The 18,349-nt window shown below is 38.2% G+C and overlaps 1 protein-coding gene across 32 annotated transcripts in view; it reads left to right on the plus strand.

The window, feature by feature from the left end:
- Positions 1-18,349, plus strand: part of KCNMA1 (potassium calcium-activated channel subfamily M alpha 1) — a 668,230-nt gene that overhangs the window by 512,204 nt on the left and 137,677 nt on the right. For 2 of the 32 annotated variants that reach the window (XM_072995020.2, XM_072995023.2), the window contains one exon: positions 15,649-15,822. The exons of 28 other annotated variants lie outside the window; for them this stretch is intronic. In XM_072995020.2, the coding sequence (XP_072851121.2) occupies positions 15,649-15,822 (174 nt within the window). Of the gene's footprint in view, positions 1-5,765; positions 5,775-15,648; positions 15,823-18,349 lie in introns of all 32 variants that reach the window. 2 more of the 32 variants (XM_072995024.2, XM_078391079.1) reach the window with 2 other exon arrangements.

The raw sequence follows: 18,349 nt of genomic DNA on the forward strand, positions 1-18,349 counted from the left end.
GGGGTTGTGTTCTTCATTATTCAGCAAGACAGAGAGAAGCAGCAGTCAGTCTCTTGATCTGCTTTTTCTCTTCTCCAGATTGCTTTGTCTTGCTTTTTCTCTTCTCTAGATAAGTAACTTAGAGCTGAGAGAATGTATTTTCTATGCATTTCTATTGTGGTGCATTGTTTTAATAAGGCAGAAATTTCCTTCAAACATCTGCACAAACTAGAATTGTAAGTTTGGTTTGCTTTGCTTAAGCAGTACCTGGGGGCCAAGCATGGTTCAGAGCAAAATGACACAAGAAGTTTTAAGGGGTTGTTTTTCCTCTTTCTAAAAAAACAAAAAAGTGGGGTGAAATTAACAAAGTAATCCCATAGAATGCAAGCAGCAGCCCAGAGTAATATCTGAGCCTTGGGAAGCAAAGGAATGATACAGTCTTGAGCTGAACCATACCAGTCAAGTTTTGGCAAGATCCCAGTTTCAAAGGAGCAAAAAATCAGTGGTGTATTGAAAGCCAAAGCCCCTTTATTTCCTTGAAATCCTCTCCTAACCCCTGTGAGTGGGAACATACACCCTGCTGGGACTACCCAAAGTCTTCCTGTCAGATACAGGTGCATCACTGTCACCAGAGGGATCTGATGTGGACAGCTGTCAATTATGGACACGGTTCATGGGCCAATTATCACAGTTCTTCTCTGTGTGACTCATGAGCATAAACCAACACTCCAAGAAGACTTGGAAACCCTGCTCTCTCCGAAATATTAAATGTCAGCACCTGCAGACTTAGGTTGTGACTACACTGGAAAACCAAACCAGAGTGATTTGACTTTCTTGCAAATTGATTTGCAGCCTGTGTTAGGTTTCAAATCACAGTCAGTGCTCATACAGGAGCTGCAGATTGATTTGGGATTTTACTGTTCTTAGTGGGTACGATGTGGCACATGTTTCAGCTTGGAGCCCCCCCCTTCTTTACTTCCTTCTTTGGTCCTCCTTCTGTTGGTCCTTCCTTCCTTCTGCCAAAATGACAGGAAACTGACGGAGACATAAATACAGGAAATAATAATCATGATGACCAGCAGTAAGGTAATAGGTTGATCTAGTGCTAATCTCATATATGTAAGAAATAAAAAAAAATCAGAGAATGATCAAGGGAGATGTGCTCCCTCAGTCAAGCCCCAACTGCCTGTGTCACTGAAATAACACCTGCAAGAATGTATCACAACTAACTGCATAGGGGAATGTCCATTTGAATCACTGGTTCAAAAAGTAGAAGCCCCCCCCCCCACACACACACACATCAGTAGGGAAGAAAAGCTTCTTTGGGAGCCAAAAAAAGGGCTGAGCCAATTCAAATCAGCCTTAGCACCACGTGGTAAGTAAAAAGTACTTTGAATTCACCCCTTTTTATAAGCAGAGCAAATCCTGCAGTATTTGACCATGTAGTCACAGCCTTAAACACATGGCACATGTGACTGACACTCACTAAAAGCAGTATCTGCCATGCTGAATAAAATGAAAAGGAAGGATGGTAAGGAAGAAACTATTTGGTTCATGACTTGTTGAACCAATTTTGAACACTTCCTGTAATCCAAGTCCATTTTGATTTTTCAAGTTTGATATAGACTACAGAGAGCAGAGAAAATTCACCATGCTGAAGTTATGCAAAAGTAACTCTAGATTGACTTCACGTCATCAATTTTTGTTGAAAACAGGAAATTTTCACTATAAGAAATTTCTATAAACCCCTCACAGAGTATTTAATCATAATCAGGATTTTACTATCTCTTCCAAAGGAATTAGTTTGAACAGCAATTTATACAATAAACAGAATCAATTGGCACTGTTCTTTCTGGACTGTGTCACCTCGTTTTGTGTTTAAAAACTGGGTATTGCATGTTTGAGTGTTCTTCAACAATTTAAAATTCATCTTGTGTGGTGAAAACTGACTTTTCTGCCATGTCCTCTTCTGGGTATGCAGGGTTTTTAAAAGGGACAGGGAAGTCTGCAAACAACAGCAGATTTCCAATAGTATATTCCAGGAAGAGTTTTAGCTCTTGATTCTACTGCTAGTTGGGTCTGTACTTGTTCCCTTACATGGATGCTAAAGTTACTATGTTTGGATTTGCAATCCATTCAGAAATACTTTTAAGTCACATAATATTAGTGATTAGCATTAAAAGAGGAAAATAAACATTTGGAATGTCACAGAGAGGAAATGAGAGAAGGGAAATTTAATCCATTGAAAAGCTTTTGAGTAAAAATTTCATCTAATTCCATTGGAAAGCTCTTGGATTCCTCTCTGAGGTCCCTCCCTGTATGTAGGAAATAGTTTATTAAACACAAGGACCAGTCATTCCAGTGAATGAAAAAGTGTTGGGCAGACACTGAAATAAAATGAAGCATGGTAAGGAAGGAAGTCAGAAGCATTGTGCTGAGTGTGGAATCAGATAGAAGGGAGTAAAGGCACGGATAGCACAATTACACCTTTGCTCGTTGAACATTTGCTTCCTTTTTTTATGAAAATCCATGTGTACATGTAGGGCAGAATTACTTTTTTAAAAAAGATCCTGCCAACAGACATCACAATTAAACTCAGATGTCCAGAACTGGATATTTGCTGCCAAGAAGCACTTCCAAGTTCCTCATTTGTGATGGAAATGGAGGTCAAAAATCCTGGAGGTGAGGAGTTGAAGAAGAAAGCAGTATGTTCCTTTTCTCTCCCGCTACAAATTTCTGCCACCAGAAACTGTGGTGGTAGCCAGGCTTTGGAAAGGAACTTGGCCGCACACTCTACAATTCTCGCCACATGCCCAGTATGCAGTTGGCATGAAAGCACATGTGATAAAGTGATCCCTTGTTAGTGAGCACCTGTGTCTAATTATACAGGGTCAAATCCCATTGATTCCAATTGATGTGAATGAGTGCCAGATGTAATGGGGCTGTTGCCTGTAATTTGATTAAGGCATGCTGTTGAAGTATAACACTGACCTATTTCAGACATCTGAATGCTACTTGTGATTTTTATGGGCATCCAGCAGTGATGCGTGGTTGTCTCTCAGAGCACACTTCTGTCTGACATAGCGAATCAGATCCCTCAAGTTAGCCCATATCTTAGGCAGTGGAATAGCAGAAGTAGTGTTACTACTTTTAAAAATAATTACTGTGGTGAATCCTTACCATTAAGTTAAAATAGCCCCCCCCCCAAATATATATATATATATATATATATGTAAACATAAAGAACATACTTGTATGCAGTATAAGACTCTCCCTAATGCTCTCTCTGAGTGGTTTTCAAACAGTGGGCTAAATCCACTGGGATAAATCTTAACTAGAGTGAGTGGACTCATAGATGAATGATACTTAGAAAGATCAGCACTTACATAAGTCTCATTCATTCATTAGTTCTACGCTAATTGAAACTAACAAGTGAATTTAGCCCAACCTTCATGGAACTGGTTTCCTATGAATACCTTTGCATATTTATAGGCATTGAGGAAACTACCAGGGCATACATTCGTTTTGCAGAGGATGCTGCCCTGTAATCAGCAGAGTGTGTTGCCTACAGTACTTGGAACACCCTAAGAATTCCCCTATGGCTGTGTCTCACTAGAGAAGAACAGTACTAATGGACAAAATTAATGCTCTTGAAAAGCTCTTGGAAGCTTCCAGGGGACCCCAAAGTGAAAACCAGTGATCTTGCTCCATCCTCTTGGTTAGACATTCACTCCTGGCAGCCCCCCCCCGCCCCCAGTAGGGTGTTTTTCCTTTTTACTCTCCAAGATTCCCCTTTTATCAGAGTTGGTAAGGCTGGCCCTGAGGACCCTCTGTTCCCCCACTGAATGATCATCCTTAAACTCTTAGGAGCACTGAGAAAAGTCTAATAGGATCTGGCTAAAGCTGTATAAATACTGAATGTCAATAGCCTCAGAAAAAGAATCCGATTAATTTCAGTAAGGATTAATTGCACACAAGATTGCAAGCCATGTGTGGAGAAAAACAGGTTTGCAGGAATTGTAGGAAGTAATCTCACCTTGCTACGTCACTTCTTTGTGTCCAGTAGAATTTGACTAATTTGATGTAAAATGTCGAGCAGGTAGATCAGTACTGACAATTAATACTGTAAAGCTGCTGCGTGTGGACCTCTACATTCCCTGCTCAGTTTGTCAGCTTCCTTTATGACAGCAACATGAAAGGCCCTTATCTCTCCCCCTCCCCATCTTTTGGTTTTGCTCACAAGCACTATAGTAACAATTAGAAACATTGAAGGGAAATTATATGTAAAATGAAATGAAGGAAAAAGAATAAACCGGTATGCACAGGTGAATGAAATGTGAAAGAATATTTTTTTTAATGTGGAGATCTTAATTATTATGGCATTAATTACATGCAGCTTTCTGGGATAGTTAAAATACATGTTCTTTAATAATGCATCTGAGGTTTCACGTCCCTTCAGATGCTGTCTGAACATTAGCTTTAGTATTGTCAGGGTCTAAAAGTGAGCCTGACCTACATAGCTATTTGTCCAAACCTGTTAGGCCTAGTATTAATAATTCAGCACAGAGCTCTGCAGCTCCACAAAGCCAGAGATAATTAGAGTAACTGTGTTTTCATTTCACAGAACCTTTTCCTCTCCCTACTACCCCTCCTCTCCACATCCCTTGAATAATCTGTAGATTTTCATGTCACATTGCCCACAAAAGAAATTGTGGTGTGAAAAGTCAGTACCCCAGACTAATAAAGTGGCCTTGTATGGGTGTTTTTCATTCTGTCCTTGTCTCAGTTTTATTGCAGCTTTCCAGCAAAGAAAAAGTATGAATATAAAGACATATAATTCAGTACAAATATATACTCATTATATACTAGATATATAAATATCCAGTATATAATTGATGAGGGCCATGTTTATTGGCTGATCCATTAGACCCATCTGTTGGAGATCTCTTCAACTATTTGAACAGGATCTCCTAATTAATAGTGTGCTGCTTCTAATATAACCACTTATGAAAATTGTGAGCAATCAATGCCATTTTGGAAGAGTACTCATGCTGCTTTTGCACATAGGAGAGGACACTTGTTCTGAGAAAATGTTGGCTGTGAAATGGACACACATCATCTAAATGAAGGGTGGACAACATTGGCCTATGGGGTGTGTGTACCTCCCCAAGGCCATTTTGAGAACCCCAGACCCCCTCAAAAGATTCCAAATGAAAAATAATCAAAGCCAGATGTGGATTTCTTCTGATTCTCCCCCTAACTATAAACTTTAGCCATCTGTGGCCATTTCCAGGTTCGTTGACTTCTATGGAGTCATGCAGATGAAGGCTTGGCCCTGAACCCCATCACAGATGCCCACTCAGATCTAAGTAACAATTAAAAATAGATTATTTTATTTCTGCAGAATCACTGCTTTTTAAATGTGGAAATATGTGCTTATTGACTATTTTGATTCATCTGTTGATCAGTAATAATGTACAACATTGACTAATATTTAGTTGGATGACAGCTCTAAGGTTTATATTTGTGACATCCTGAGGTGAAAGTTCAATACTGGCTGGTATGTTTAATCCCCACCCCCTTCTACTAACGTTTTTTTTCCCCCCAGCCATAATTCTTTCTTCCCAAAGGTGGTTGTTGAACCCATGAGGTACAGATCATGTGTACACTGATGTGTTTGAAGGAAATTGCCTTAATCTGTGATAATTTACAATGTTTTGATTTATTTTTTTCCCTCTTGCTGCCTTGGAACTTGTCCCTACTATATTTTTACTACAAACTGATAGTGATCTATTGTGAGTAAAAACGGGTTCCCTGTAGCCCAGAGTGCAATTCAACCTGTCTTTCTTCCAGTAGAGAGTATTCATTTGTTCAGTATGATGATTCTTTTATGTTGCATGTAGCAGTGGCGTCTCATACCTACACCTTTTTCATTCTTTATGCCCATATGGGTTCCAGGCAACATTGAAGAAAATACAGCAGTCTTTCCTCCTGGCCTGTTCTGTCTCCCCTCCCTCCGCTCCACTGTACTTTTCAGAAACATTTCTTTTACTTATAAATCCTCAAACATCTCTAATTTCTTGTGCTCTATTCTGAGAAATAGGCTGGGGGAAAATTACCATCCTTCTTTACTGCTGCTCTAAGCAGAATTCAATGCTGGACATGTTTTTGAAATAGCATATCTACACCACATTGCATTTAATAACACTACCCCATACAGTACATGGAGCCCTGGAAACTCTATGGCTGTGGTTCAGAAAGTATCCACTGTACAGTTTTCAGGATCCTCTTTTGGGGATATGGGGACAGCTTATATCCAATTGAAAGCATCTGTATGTGTCTGTTGCAAATATGCCCTCAATTTCTTCTGCTGCCCAGTTTTAATTCCTAATCAGGGATGCACAACACATTAAATGCAAAGCACCTGGACACTGAATGGCTTGAAGGATCATCTTATAATATTCAAATCTAGTAAATACTCTTTATATGTTCTCCAAACAGTGCAAGAACGAGTTGTTTATAAAGTGGCTGCCTTGCTAGGAAAACATTGAAATGACTGAATCATATGGGCAGAGAGACAACATGTATTCTTTCTCATGGAATCAACAGCTGTCTCCCAGGAAAGTTCTGTTCTATGTCAGCAGCCTTCCAGAAAGGCATTAGTCACTTGCTTGGGCCATATAACTTCTCAATGGAGTCACAGATGAGAAAATACCAACAATTGACAGAATATGTAAAAGACACTATAATGTGAACTCTTTCCTAATACAAATGTTTCCCTGTGTTAAAAAGAAGTGACTGACTCTTTATCAGTCCAGCATAGAATATGATGTAGCCATGCTCTGATCCCATAGGACTCGAGACAGCAAAGTAATAATAAAGTAATGTTGCAGCACTAAGGACAGCTCCTGGTGGCCCACATGTGCCAACAAAGACTTAGGCCAGAAGTGCTTTCTTCTCTTTCTCTAATGGCAACTCTCATAACTTGCCTCTGCATCCAGGTTACTGCTGGACTCTGGGAACATGGGAGGTGTGTGTGTAGTCATAGCTGGGAGTGGTGCGGAGGGGTGCAAGTTAGCTGTAGGGTTTTTGCTAAGTTAGACTCTTGTCTCTAACCCACTTGCCATTTTCCAAAAGTCCAGATAAAATATTAGGCATTGGATTTCTGATTTCTTCGATAAATCCCATAGTTCCCTATCTTCAGAGATCTGCTTCACATACCCATACCTACAGTCACCAAAATGTGTCTCACAGGAGAAAAGGCCTAGCTGGGAAGGCTTCAGAAGCCTATCTCTGCCCTTACTTTCTGTACAGAAAGGAAGCTTCCCCACTGCTAGCTAGGAGTTTCCTTTCTGCATAGGAAGGGAGGCCTGAGCTAGGCCAGGGCTTTGAGGTCTTCTCAGATAGGCCTTTTCTCCAAGTGAGACACATTTAGTTTTGTAGGTGTCAATATGTAAAGTGAAACTCCCAGGAGAAAGAAATCTCAGAGTCCCATTACTACAAAATATGATAATCACAACTGTGCCAATTAAAGAAGTAAATATTCTATAATAGTTGAAAGCATGGAATTTCTTAAACCTTTCCATATATATATATATTTTAAAAAAACTACACCTGATCCTGTATCTCTGCTTATAAAGTTTTAGTTTTATTAAAAATTCTTGTGAAGGATGTGAAAATCAGACATAACTACTGGTATTCCTATGTCTAGAATAGTGTGTGTGTGTGTGTGTGTGTGTGTGTGTGTGTGTGTGTGTGAGAGAGAGAGAGAGAGAGAGAGAGAGAGAGAGAGAGAGAGAGAGAGCTATTCTGTGAAGGTCAGCTGATCTGGAAACACAGCACAAGTTGAAGGTAAACTTAACCCTTTCCTCTTCTACTGCAGACCTGATGAAACGTATTCCTCCAAGAATGCTGTATGTTCCTGATAGTAAGCTGCTATTGACAACAATAGTAACTCCCATCCCATGAAAAAAGCAGCTGGAGAAATGTCTTTTCTTTAGGCCTGTATTGCAATGTGGAAAGTGTTAAATCTTTCATTTGCACTGTGCTCTTAGTCCAGATCAGGTTCTTTCATTTTACTTTCTTTAAACACTCACACAGAGCTACCATGTACACACAACCTCCCTGTGAGAGGCTAGATTAGAGTTTCTTGGTAGTCCAGGAAAAGTTAAAAGTTAGGTAGCACTGGCATTAGGTGATGCTGTGAGAAATACTAAAGCTTTCTACCCCTTTGCTGCAAAGTTATGGGATTGAACTATGAGGAGCAAGATGTTCTGAACATTTTTGCTATGTCACAGTGGCCTACCTGGAGAGCAGTGGAGGTGCCATATCTGTTTTATCAGGGAAGCCTCTCAGTTCCAGATTTGTATGATAATTGATAACCCAAGCAGTAGATTATTCCTATACAGAAAAAAGACCATATTTCCTCAGACCTTGTGTAGCCGATTCTAAGAGTTGTGATAAACCTGCTACCGTGTTTCCCTGAAAATAGGATAGAGTCTTATAGTAATTTTTGCTCCAAAAATGCATTAGGGCTTATTTTCAGGGGATGTTTTGTTTTTTTCATGTACAACAATCTACATTTATTCAAATAGTTATTTCGTCTTCTTCTGGTTGCTGCACAATGGTGGAGGGTGGGGTTTCACTTAATTGGGGCTTATTTTTGGGGTAAGGCTTATATCATAAGCATCCTGAAAAATCATACTAGGGCTTATTTTCAGGTTAGGTCTTATTTTCAGGGAAACAGGGTAGTAGGGAGCAGGTATCTCTTTGTACATGCCCCATGAACAGAACTCTTTCTGTGGTGTGCACCATTCTTCCAAAAGAAGTATATCTGTGACATTTCTCAAAATGATGTCACCACACTAGACAATTTTTGTATCCTTGAACTGCAATAGTATTTTATAATAGAATTATGAAGCACAAGGGAACATTTTGCGGTAGGCCAAGCAAAATCTCAGAAACATCTTCACAGTTATTCCATGATCATGTTAATCGTTTGGTGTCACCTGTGAACAGGAATCATACTAATCCACCGGCTTGTTCAAGGTGATCCGTGATGGCTGATCACAGAATGTACAAAAACTACTTGTATTGATTTCTGGGTATAAATATTCCTGTTTATTCAATTGTTCAAGATTTTGCATACTTTAAATTGTCACAATCTGGCATATTTTCGAGTGTGTGCATGCAAGCACACACACACACATACACATTCATAAGTATAAAGTTTGAATAATCAATCAATATAAAAACAGACAATTTGCTAACACAATTTTAGTAACTCCAAATATTGAATTAAAATCTGTTTCCTAAAGACTCAAATTTCAGAGGTAGTAGACAGATGGCTTAACTCATGAACTGTAATTATATTACAAAATCTTCAACTCGAGTTGTTAATATCATTTTTAAAAATCCTCCAGTTATTTATCATCCCATATACAGGGATAGATATGCCAACATGTTCGTTTTCAATAGATCTTCCCCCACTTAGAGAAGGAAATATCTTCACGCTTGCCTCTTTTCCATTTGCTGAGCACTTGCCCTGTGGATTTTGTTACTGGCATTGAGTCATGCAAGTACTTCAGCCGTTAACATCCAGATCTTGTCCCACCAAATCTTGCTCTAGCATCATAGTGGGGAGACAGGCATATATGAGCTCTTCATTCTGTTCTTTTCAAAATCTTTTGCCCTTTTGCCATTTATAACATTTAGAGTCACCATTTGAAAGGCTGGAAAAATATGATGCTAAAATGGGTGTTTCCTCATTTATCCCTGCTCAGATTTTGCATTTGGTGTTTTTCTAAGCAAGCTTTAACCCTATAATTTTCCTAAAACATCTGTGATCTTGGGTCAGTCACAATCTCTCAGGGTTGTCTGAGAATACAGAGAGGAAGAAGAATGATATACACTGCCCTGTGCTCTGTGAAGGAAAAACAAGCTATAAATGCAACAAACTATATACAGCTATGTAGAAGTTAGTCCCATTGAGCTTGGTGGGACTTGCTTCTGAGGAAAATGGTGTAGGATTGCACTAGATGAGTCAGATTTTATTTGTTTGTGTGCACTACCACATATCTTCTGTATTTCTCAGCTAGAGTTCCTGCTTTTTTTAGCAGCTTTGCACATATTTAACTATGGAAACTGGAGCAGCTTTGTGGTAATAAACACAGCACTCATTTTTGTTTTTTTCTAGCCCACCATGACCTCCTTCTTCTTGAAGCATTGTGAACTCACGTTTTTTGCCCCAGGACAAGTGAAAGAGGGACATGCAAGAAGAATAGTATATACCATAGTATATACTTCTATGGTATATAAGAAAACATAGTATCCCCCCCCTCTAACTGATGGAGAGTTGCTAAACATATAGTCTTCACAATGAGGCCAAAGACCCCTAAAGAGGCCTAGTTCTATGATCGGGTTAAGCACATTATATTTTATCCCTTCATAGATGGTTGAAATACTATTTCTAAAAACAGGAGCTATGATGAGAAATTAAATACTGGGGAGTACTACGTATAAGCTATTTCTAGAATGGGAGTAAGCAACATATGACCTATAAGCCAAATGTGGGTGGCCCAGCTCATTTTACAATTGCCAGACAATCCCTGGGCCACCTCATCAGGGAGGTGAATCTTGCAGCCACTTATTATTAGCAAGAAAAAAAGGGGGAAAGAATAAACTTGTTTTTTCTTGCAGAGACTTCTCTCTGTGTGGTCCCCACTTTCCACAGGAAATCTTGCAGAAATACTTCTGGGATTTCTCAAAGGTTTCGTGGGTATTTTTTTTTCCCTGGAAAAAATGCCAAACTACACTGCGTTATTATTCCTGCATGGGATGGTGTCTTTCTTAAGGATAGTTTACTTGGACAGGGCTGAAGAAATACTAAATTGCACAGGATTATTATGGTTCCTGTGCAGAATAGAATCTTTCCCATACAGGATTCACCTGGAAATGGCAGAAGTAACAATGGGCTACACAGGATTATTACAAATCCTGCACAAAATGGCATGTTTCCTGTGCAGGATTTACAAGAAAGGGTGCACAGAATTTGGTAGTTTCCTGCACAGGATTTACCTGAAAAAGGCCAAAGAAACATGAAGCTATACAGGACTATTTTGATTCTTGTGCAAAAATGCCTCTTTTCTGCAGTGGATTAATCAGAAAAGGTATTGAGTTGTGAGGAATATGACAATGTCCTGAACAGAACAATAGGTAAAAAGGTGAGGAGAGACATGATAACAAAGTCTTGTTTTTGTAGAAAGACGGAATATCTTGCTGGTCAAGGAAAATTCTTGGTAGGAAGTCTCAGTATGACAAGGCCCAGAAAATCACAAAGAAGGAGATTTTTGAATACTCATCACATTCTTATACCTCACTGCTAGACAAAAGGATTCCTTTTTATTTACAACGAGGAAGGATGCTCAGTCCTAAAGCATTAATTCCCAGCCTTGGGTCCCCAGATGATTTTGGATTTCAACTCCCAGAAATCCTCGCCAGCACAGCTACTGGTGAAGGCTTCCAAGGGTTTTAGTCCAAACACATATGGGGAGCCAAGCAAGATCAGGATCTTTATTAAGTGAATGGGTGCTGTTTCTGTTTCTTAAAGTCAGACAGGAACCTCCTGTCACTTTCACTTTTGAAAAGAACACACATTGACTGGGATCAAAATCATCTAGGCGTGACAAAGTTGCCCATCCTTGTTCTGGAATAATACAGGAACATATGGGAACTCCTATGTAATAATGTTTTGTTTATAAAAGCAAAATGAATTGCATTCAAGACACCACACTGTTCAAGAAGGAGGCATATTTTTGACCCTCTTCAGTCACCTTAGTTACAGTTACCCCTTGCATGGTGGTCACGAGGGCCACAATTTCCACAGACCTTTTCCCTTTCCCTTAAAGTAACCTTCGATGTGAGGCACTGTGTGTATGAGCTTTTATAGATGCAAGGCCTCCATGTGAAGGAGTTGCTTTACAAGTTGCTTTTGTTACATAGTTAATTGGGGAGCCCAATGAAAATCAGTCATTGGGAGAATTGATTGGTGTCCAGGCTGGATGAAAATGGATAGCCAAGACAACTGAGTTTGTAACTGTATAGAAAACAGGGCTATGAAGGGCCAGTGTTCTAAATGAGAGGCATTCATTTTTAGTTAGCACATTATTGGTTACAATAATGGAATAAATAGAGGATTCTCGGTGGTATTTAGATCTGAAGTTTAGTATACAAGGTTGCTATAAAAATTTGCCTATAGGAATCATGCTACTATTCTTTAATACATAGTGAGGGGAGGAGGGAAAGTAAAAATGTAGTTGCATTATAAACATTGTTTATTCAAATATATTGCAAAACATTTAGGAAAGTATCACGCATCAGAATGTAAAAACTGCTTTCTTTTAGACCTCATGCAGTTAAGCAATTTTGGACTGCAGAACCCTGGCAAGTGATGGAAAACAGTAAACACATTCCCTTTAACTAACATTACTTAAAAGCCAGAACTTTCCTAAAATAGTGAAAGAAACACAGAGGGTACAGTCAACAGCTTTTGAATGTTCTGGGTATAATGTGAAATAAAGAAGGAGGGGGGAATCTTTGCCTACCGAGTACTGACAAAGTCAATTGTCACAACCAATTTGAAGACACACTGCTGTATTTTTTTTTTAAAGCTGAAACTGCTGTGGGGAACCCCTTTGCTGTTCTTAGGCTGGTGATCTTAACCAACATCACCACAACATAAATTGAATCAATCTAACTGTTCCTGTAACACTACGGTTCCTTTGTGACCATAATTTCTTTGTGAAGTTTCCCTTTGTTGTCATTTACCTCTTGCTGTGGGTTCATAAGAGGAGGTGAATTGAAATGACATTTTATCCGTTTCAATTCTTAATGTTAGTCCAGACTTTCCTTCTTTCTTGTCTTACGTTCAGTCTGTTTTCTTTATCCAACTGTGGTTTGGTTCAGATCCACTAGATGTCCTTGTAGATCTAATTTTTTTTTTGTTACCATTGATAATTTGTGTTCTAGTGAGGCAAAGAATGGGAGAGACTGTGGTAACAAAAAACAAACAAACAAAGAAAGAAAACTCCAGGGTAAGCAGCAGAAAAGGAGGCTTTTTATTCATGTTTGCTCTACTTCTTAAATTAACAGTATTGTTTAGTGTCCAGATGGCTTCTTCCAAGGTTGTGACTGAGAATGGCAAGCTTCTGTAGAGTTTTTAGAGATGGTATAAAATCCCTGACACCCAAATTACTGAAGCTGCACAAAAAAGTCTCCCTGTTTTCTGCTGATTGCCATCTTTAATTAACATTTATGGTAGCTTAATGGGAAACAGTATATATGTTTGGCTGTACAGTCTTTAATCATTCCATCATGTCTTTAATCTGCTCAGCAACCGTTATTTCTAATAGGCCATCTTGTTATGTGTGTGGATGTGCTTAAAAATATTTATTTTTCCTCTTTGCTTTGGTATGAATGCAAAATGGTTGTGTAATAGTAATAAAGAGTAATAAGCATGTTGCCCTATAAACTGTGTTTCTTTGATATGTGATTGCTTATATAATAATTGATTAAAACCTTCATAGGAAGTCCTATTGACAAGTTGGTTATCAGATTTGAGACTGCTTCCTGCATGTTAACAAAGTGAATTATGAAATGATGCATGACCTCCAAGATAACTGATATTAATAATTAAAAACAGTCCCTGAAATGCATTCGGTCTTAAATATGCCTTACCTTTAGTTCCATTATGTTGAATAACATAAATTCTTGTTGAAGAAAATAGTTCTTACATGTTATCCTCTCCTATCTTTCTTTCCCTACCTCTTCTCCCAATGTCTTATTCTATTATTGCCTTTTGACAAAAATATAACTTAGATGGAAATGAAAACCAGGGACTGTTACTAACCAGTATCAATATATTGTAGAACTGGTGGCTACTTGGGTTTTGCTACAGCATTTGATTAGTAGAAGGAAGATTCTTTAGAACAGCTGTCTATTATGCATGGAAGAATTTGCATTATTCTCTCACCAAATCTGATCACATTTCAGACCAAAAATATTAAAGTTTCCTTAAGAAGCAAAGAAGCATATTAAGCATTTTATGAGTATTTTGACAAATTAATGTTTGTTGAATGAAGAAATGTTTTTGATCTGGTGTGTCTGTAAACCTTAGATGTGATAGGGAAACAGAAAAAGATAGTATTCATAATTGCTATCATGAATATCTTTCAGTAGTCGAAACTATCAAAAGCTGTAACAGAACTCCAGCTATTCTAAAAATCAACCTCTGGAGAATGATAATGTATGGTGTGCTGATTATGACGTTGCATGTTGAAATATCTGAACAGCTGCAAGATAACTCAAAGAGAATGCTAAGAGCACATGCTGCAAAAAAAATGCAAGCAAAGTTTTAGAGGAATGGAGTCACTGCTGAAGAGATCACTCATCCATCTCCCTCAATGCCTGTTTTCTCCACAACCATGATGTTACCCCTTGCTTGACAAATATATTGTGTACAGCAAGTCATAGAGGCCTTAGAACAGGGCTTGACCCATTTGGAGAGATTTATATCCTCTGTTCTTGTGCAAAGAAAGAAAATAAGAAAGAAAAGGAAAAAAAAAAGGGAAGTATTTCAAATTCATACGGCATTGTGAAAGGTTCTATTTAAAATTACAAGCTGATTTTATTATTTATTTTACTATTTGGCCACATCCACTCTTTAAAGTTAATGCTTTTTGACTGCCAGCAATCTGTTTATGTATCACCAAAACTGAATTAGTTCATGCTATGTTGTTACCAATAAATATGGTAAAGTGCAACATAGGAAACAATTATTAAATGCCACTTCAGCTTTATTTGTGGATGAAAAAAATTGGAAGAATTGAGTAAAATTATTTTTTAAATAAATATCACATATTGTAAATACTTAATTTGATAGCATTTCAAGTTGAATAACTCTCAGTTTAAAGGAGTGCCATCAATTTGGCTGAATTTGATGGCTTTTTAGATTGACTTCTTAAGGCTGTTTTGATACTAAAATCCACTGATATATACTGAAGAGAAAAGACAATGATGATTGGTTTATCAGTTCCGCTAACTCATCTTAGGTGTGATCTGGTGATGCCTTGTATGTGAACTGCCTTTAATGTGGAAAATACATGCTGTTAGCAGCAGCATCTCTTTTACATGGACAAAATGTTTGGTCCTTGTAAGGAGGAAGGTGGGCTAAATTTTTTTAAATAAATAAATAAATTTTGGTATTCAAAAGTATCTACTCATTAAATAGGATTATGATTTTCCCAGGCATTGTTTAATTCTGAGAGGTGGAAATGGTAAAACCAAATATAAAGAAGCAGCCTGAAGTTAAATATTGTCAATGATTGGGGGCTTCTTCATAATTTTCTGCCTTTACTTTGGTTTTTTTTAACTCATTTTCCCTTATTCAGAATACTGGTTTATCCTCTTTTACACCTAAATGGAAACGCTCATTGTACAACCAAAATGTTATTGATGAGCAGAGTGGAGGGTTTTAATATCTGGGTCAAGACTGTCATAAACTAAGGCCTGTATCTTAAATCCCAGAAAAGACCTTCCAGCTGCATTGTTATATCTAACCTTTCCATTAACCTGCTACTCTTCCTCTCCTCCCATCCAACCCATGGTTTATAGCCAAGATGTCCATCTACAAGAGAATCAAACTGGCATGTTGTTTTGATTGCGGACTCTCTGAGCGTGACTGCTCTTGCATGTCAGGCAGTGTGCATAGTAACATGGACACCCTTGAGAGAGCCTTCCCACTTTCTTCTGTCTCTGTTAATGATTGCTCCACCAGTTTACGTGCCTGTAAGTTTTAACACCAGCACACACTGTTCCGTGTCTGTAGTGTCTGTGGTATCATCCCTGTCCTGTGTCGTACATCGTGGTGCTATTGTTTTGTTTTGGGTTTTTGGTGTGGGGTGTTTTTTGTTTTGTTTTGTTTTTTTGGTTTAAATAAATTGGGTTGGCACGCAACATACCTTATAACTACTTTATACAGTTCTATCTTGATGTCTTCTGCAATGAACATTTCTTTTAAGCAATATTCTATTTAATTTTTGGGGGGGTTCCCTTCCTTGTGAGTTTTCCAGATAGAAAGAAAAGGCATCTTTGGCAATAAGGGTTTTCTTTATTTTATTTTTTGGGTGACATTTTGTTTTAAATTAATATATACAGTGTAATGGTTGTTAAATGCTTTACTAATGCCTGTGGCAGGGAAATGTGTCACTAGACCTATGGACAACAGAATGGAGAAGACTCTATAGCTCCTTAAGGCAAGTGTGGAATAATTTTGTGTTGTGCACAACTTTAATGAGTGCACAACTTGTTCTGTTTCAAGATCTTCCCCCACTTACATTTTTATCACTCCACTTCGTACTAAAGCAGGAATTTGGCCTTTTAAGGGAGATAAATACCAAAGAAATGCATGGGGGGTGGGGGAGAAGAAGAAGTATCAACAGTAAATGAATGTAACACCCGATTCCTTAGAATCTTGTGCTGGAACATTTACAAAAATGGGGTCAGATGGTCTTTTTGGGGGAATGGTACTTCTTAAGTAGGATTGATGCCTCTTCACTAAGCACTGCTTGTATGTATTGTACTGAACAGTTTTATTAAAAAGGAACTAGAACATTACTGAATTGTTCCACGACAGTCAGAAGCAATATATGTGTATGATCCCCACATTTGTCTTTAAGTAGGTTAATACGGTTTTCCAGTTTTCTTACTGATTATGGAAGTAGAACTTGTGGATTTGGATTTTATTAGTTATTTAGCCAAAAGCCAAGTTGCTTTTACTCTCTCCCTCTCTTTCATGCACGTGAATGCATAGATGCACACATGCACGCGTGCGTTTGTACACACACACATACAGAGGAGAATGTTTCAAAAAGCACTACCCACTTTGCATTCAAGCATAAAAGTAATATTTATGGCTTGGAAAGTTTCTTGCATTCTCTACTACTCTACCATCTTCTATCTTTCATCATACCTTTAAACAAAAACAAGATTTTGGTCCTCCATGTGAGATCACCCACCTTTGATGGCTAACACAAAACAATTCAAGCATGAATGCCAATGTGTGCCCTTTGTAAACCAACGCTAGCTGATTAATGCTGGTGGTGTCCCCAGCTTTAATATTGCCATCTCCATATTGACATACACATCCTTGAAATCCCATTGGCAGAGCTTCAATAGAAATCCTTCCCATGAAAAGAGTCAGACAATGCCCGTCTTGACAGGAGCTGGTTAGCTCAAAGAAAAGTGGTGAGAGCTGGCTTTTCATTAAATATGAGCATATGTGAAATGTAGAATGCTTGACAATTAGAAATGGCGGCAGTAAGGCCCTGAAATCAAAGTGAGGTCAGATCGGTGGATCAGATTACTTCTCATACATTCTTCAGTTGTTCTGAAAATCATTTTGAATTAGTGTCACCAGAACCTTGATCGGTTTTGCCCTTTCTCTTTCATGCTAGGACTGTATTGTTTCCCAAGACACTCATTAAAGGTCATTATACTATTACAGGGCTGGCTTTGGTCACAGCACTCTCCCCCTCCCCATTAAGTCTGTGTGCACTTCTAAGATTGCTTAATGTGCTTTTCATTCTTCTCTCTCCTCCCTGCCTTCTCTGTTTTTCTCCATTTCTTTCAGTTTTTCATTCTAAAGGGAAAGAGAAACAACCATGCAATAGTAATAGTCATAGTAGTTGTATTAGGAGTGAAAATGTTTTTTTGTAAAAAATAATACAGTGACTGCCACATTATCTTTAGTTACAACCTTGTGGGAAACTCTCCTGCACAGCCCGACTGTAGTTAATGTGAAATGAGGGACAACTCCCTGAAAGAGTGTGCTCTTTGATTATATTCCTTTTAAGACATTTTATTAAATAGACAGCATTATTATTTGCCCACCCTTCTATAGCAGACAGCATAGGGTTCCTGTGATCTTTCTGTAGGAGACAAAGGAATAGCTGATGATATAAAATGTTTACATGGAGACGTGCATCAAATGAGGTTACTATTTTTAAAAAACTTGAGATTGAGAGACCTACTATGGATCTGATGAAGTGGACTGTCGTCCACAAAATCCTACTGTATGTTATAATGCATTGATTAGTGCTTAAGTTGCCACAGGACTCTTTATTGTTTGTACTCTAAGTAGAATTTTGGAATAGATAGGTAAACTATTAGAACAATCCTTACATCTTACCTACTTAATGTTTCAGGGCCAAATCACATACTATGATTAGACAGCTGAAAATCATATCAATGTGCTAATTTAAATCCACTGTTGCCATAATGCTTAGTAATAATTACGACATCACCCTCTTTCCTG

The sequence above is a fragment of the Pogona vitticeps genome, chromosome 3, assembly GCF_051106095.1.
Source record: "Pogona vitticeps strain Pit_001003342236 chromosome 3, PviZW2.1, whole genome shotgun sequence".
Lineage (NCBI taxonomy): Eukaryota > Metazoa > Chordata > Lepidosauria > Squamata > Agamidae > Pogona > Pogona vitticeps.